The sequence below is a fragment of the Echinops telfairi genome, unplaced genomic scaffold (assembly GCF_000313985.2).
Source record: "Echinops telfairi isolate 266 unplaced genomic scaffold, ASM31398v2 ScPeMD7_655;HRSCAF=1070, whole genome shotgun sequence".
Lineage (NCBI taxonomy): Eukaryota > Metazoa > Chordata > Mammalia > Afrosoricida > Tenrecidae > Echinops > Echinops telfairi.
Genome location: NW_022104553.1, coordinates 16338985 through 16342476, shown reverse-complemented (window position 1 = coordinate 16342476; position 3492 = coordinate 16338985). Strand labels below are relative to the sequence as shown.

Genomic DNA, 3492 nt, shown 5'->3' with positions numbered 1-3492 from the left:
CGCGAGCCGGTGCGTGGGGGGGTCAGACTTGTTTATTATGTGTTTGTTTCCTTCTAGGATCGTGCGAAGGGTGCAACCCAAAGATTGGAGATTTGAGTCTGCCCAGCAAAGGCACCCACCCCACCCAGGGAGCAAAGCCTGACGAGGGGACCTGCTTCTAAAAGGTCACTCTGGGCGCGCTGGTACTCTGGGCCCCCCACCCCCTGACACAGCCGACTCCCCCGCTACCAGTGACTCCCCCGCTACCAGTGACGGCCGCCTTGTTGGGACCCGGCTGTGAGGATGTCCCCGGGCCAGGGGAGGGGACACTGGGCCTGGGGGGACTGGCTGGCCCCCTGTTCACGCCTCAAATGGGAGTTAAAAGCCCCTCTCACGGGCGATTGAACTGCCCGCCACGAGATGCCCACGCACCAAAACCACCTCCAAACTCCCTGCCGAGCTGCTGGTGGGTTAGAACTGCTGACCACGCAGGCCACAGCCCCACCGGAAACCACCCCTCCACCGGGCCGTGCTGCTCTGACGTGTGGCCTGCGGGCGGGGCGGTGGGTGCGATGTGGTGCCTCGGGGGACCCTGCCCTAATGCAAAGAGAAGGGCGGGGCAGCCGAGCCTTGGACATCCACGCTTCCCAGGGACCGCTGCCCGTGTCCGGCCGCAGCTTGGGCGAGAAGCCCCGTAAATAAACCCCTTCCCACGGAGCCAGTTCCCACTCAGGGATCCGACGGGAGAGAGTCGGCCCCCCCACCCCCACCCCCGCAGGCCCCCAAAGCTGCAGGTCTTGCCCAGAGCTGCTGGCGGGTCCCCGCCACCGCGACCCAGAGCTCTGACCACTGCTCCTCCCGGACTCACAAGGTTGCACCACGTGGAACGCATGTGTCCCCCTCTCCCCCCGCAGAGGATGCAGCCCGCGTGACGGGGGGCAGAGGGGCGTGTCTGTGGCACAGGGCTCGGGGGAAGCCAGCACTCAGTCCCGGGGCCAAACGCCGTGTCCAGTCTAAAGGGCATCCCAGGGGGGGCGGGGACACCCTCATCTACCTCCTGTAGAAGCAGCTGGCGCCTCCGAACCGCTGGCCTTGCCGTTCTCAGCCCTGCACGTAACCCCTCCACCCCCACCCCCCAAATAAACCAAACTCAGGGCAGCGGTGAGGCTCCGACTCAGAGTGGAAGTGCCCCTCCCTGCGGGCTCCCCAGGGTGTGCATCTGTGGGAGCAGACGGCCTCCTCTTTGTCCAGCGTTTTCATCTGCTGGCCTTAACGGTTAGCACAGTGGTTCTCAACCTGCCTGATGCCGCAACCCTTTCATACAGTTCCTCATGTTGGGGTGACCTCCCAACCAAAGATGATTTTTGTTGCTACTCCCTGTCATTTTGCTACTGTTACAAACCAGGAGACCTTTGTGAAATCGGGAGACCCTAAAGGGGTCTCGACCCAGAGGTTGAGAACCACTGGGTTAGCATCAAGGCAAGGGAGGTGGTGACCCTGGCAGCTGTGCAGCCCAGCTCTCTAACGAAGTGAGGGAAAAAGGGGAGTGTGGCCCCTGTACCCACGACCCCTGGCTCTCCAGCCTCCTGTCGGGGCTTTCTGCCTGACACCTTGTGTTGGACCTGGGCCCGCCCCCGTGTTGGGAGGTGAGGGATACATGGGGTGGGGGCACACCAGCACTTCTCCTTTGCTTAGGAACAACCCCCCACCCCCACCCCAGACATGAATGGAGACATGGGCCACCTGGCCCAGAGCTGGCTGGGACTGCTGGGGGTGGGGGTCGCAAAACACCTACCTGCGTGCGAAAGTGGGGGTGTGCGCGTGTTGGGCCTGGTGTGTGCAGCTGCTTGTTCTGGGAGTGTGTGTCCCAGGGTGTGGGTGTGCTGAGGTAAGGTGAACATGTAAGGGGAGGTGTGTGTGTCCTGGTGAGGTGGGAGTGTGTCCAGGTGTGTGTGCTTGCTCAGCCAACTTTGTGTGTGTGTGTGTGTGTGTGTGTGTGTGTGTGTCTGAGGTGAATGTATGTGTTCTCGTGTAGATGGGTGTGCGTCCAGGTGAGGTGTGAGTGTGTGTCACAGGTAAGGTGGATGGGAGTTCAAGTGAGGAAAGAAGAGTGTGTACTCGTATATGTGTGTATGTGCCCAGGTGAGGTGAGAGTGGACGTGGGTTCCAGGTGAGGTGAATGTGTGGAGGCTCGGCCCCCCATCTCATGACCCCGTTTCTCCACAGCTCTCTGCTCTGCGTCCACCAGAAGAGGGAAGAATGCCTGCCACCCGGGGAAAGTCCAGGGCCTCGGTGAGCACCTTTCCTCCCCCCAGGAGTCACGCCCCAGGCCTCCCACCGCTGTGGAGGGGACCCTGAGAAGAGCCCCAGAGACCCCCTCTGCTTCATGGGCACCTGTCTGTTCACCTGCCCATGGGCAGCCAGGGCCTTGCTGGCCTTGAGAATCCTCACCACCACCCTGCAGGGAGATGAGCCGCACCTCAGGGTCTCAGGTGCTCTGAGTAAAGCCACCTGCCAGCTACTTCCCAAAGCCACCGGGAGGATGCCGCTAGCTGGGCACGCAACAGGCCTGGGCACCCACCCTCACAGGCCTGAGCACGCATACACTCATCACCGAGGACACACACAGGCCTGGGCACGCATCTGGGAACACACACACACACACACACACCTGGGCACACATTCACATACCTGAGGACACACAAGCCTAGAGACAGATGTGGGGAGACAAACACACCTGAGGGCACACAGGCCCACATACATTCACACTCATACCTGGACACACATCTGGGGACACACACATTCACTCTCTCTCACATACCTGGGTGCTTACACACATGGGCATGCACACATCCACCTACCTGGACATCCACTCCCACACCTGGGAGCACTCACAGGCCTAGCCCCCCACGAGGTCTGAGCACACGAGGTCTGAGCACACGGGGACTCGGGAACTACAGGCATGCCTCGCGGACGCCGTGGGTTCAATACAGGGCGTCTCGGGCATGTCCACGGTGGTCTCCAGACGCAGAGGAAAGCGGCCAGTGTGCAGGAGTGTCACAGCAGAGTCCCCAGGGCCTCAGGAATTTCCTCCATGTGACACCCACCCCAGTTCAGCACACGCTCTTGGGAAACTGGCGCCCAAAGATGGGCTTGATGCGGGGGTGCCCACCCCGCAGTTTATATTAAGAAAACAGGGCATTCCAAGGCCAGGAAGGTGAGGCGCAGTGAAATCGGGGAGACTGTGGTCACGGAATAGCCTCTTTCGCTTTGGGATAAAAGCCACTTGCCTCCTCTACCCTTCCCACGGCAGTTCCTGGTGTTCACTCCCCCCAGCCGTCTGGCAGGGCAAATGACATGTGGTTTTCCGTTTCAGGCCCCGGTGACCTTTGGGGACTTGGCCATCTACTTCTCCCAGGAGGAGTGGGAATGGCTGAACCCCATTCAGAAGCTTCTGTACCAAAACGTCATGTTGGAGAACTACCAGAACCTGGTGTCCCTCGGTAAGGCTCC

General features: G+C 61.0%; 1 protein-coding gene across 1 annotated transcript in view; it reads left to right on the top strand.

Annotated features, from left to right (window-relative positions):
- The first annotated feature begins 2221 nt into the window (after window positions 1–2221).
- ZNF667 (zinc finger protein 667) overlaps window positions 2222–3492 on the top strand; it is a 14068-nt gene continuing 12797 nt past the window's right edge. The window contains exons 1-2 of the mRNA XM_004715653.2: window positions 2222–2271; window positions 3356–3482. Coding sequence (XP_004715710.1) covers window positions 2239–2271; window positions 3356–3482 — 160 coding nt within the window. The 5' untranslated portion in view covers window positions 2222–2238. The remainder of the gene's footprint in view (window positions 2272–3355; window positions 3483–3492) is intronic.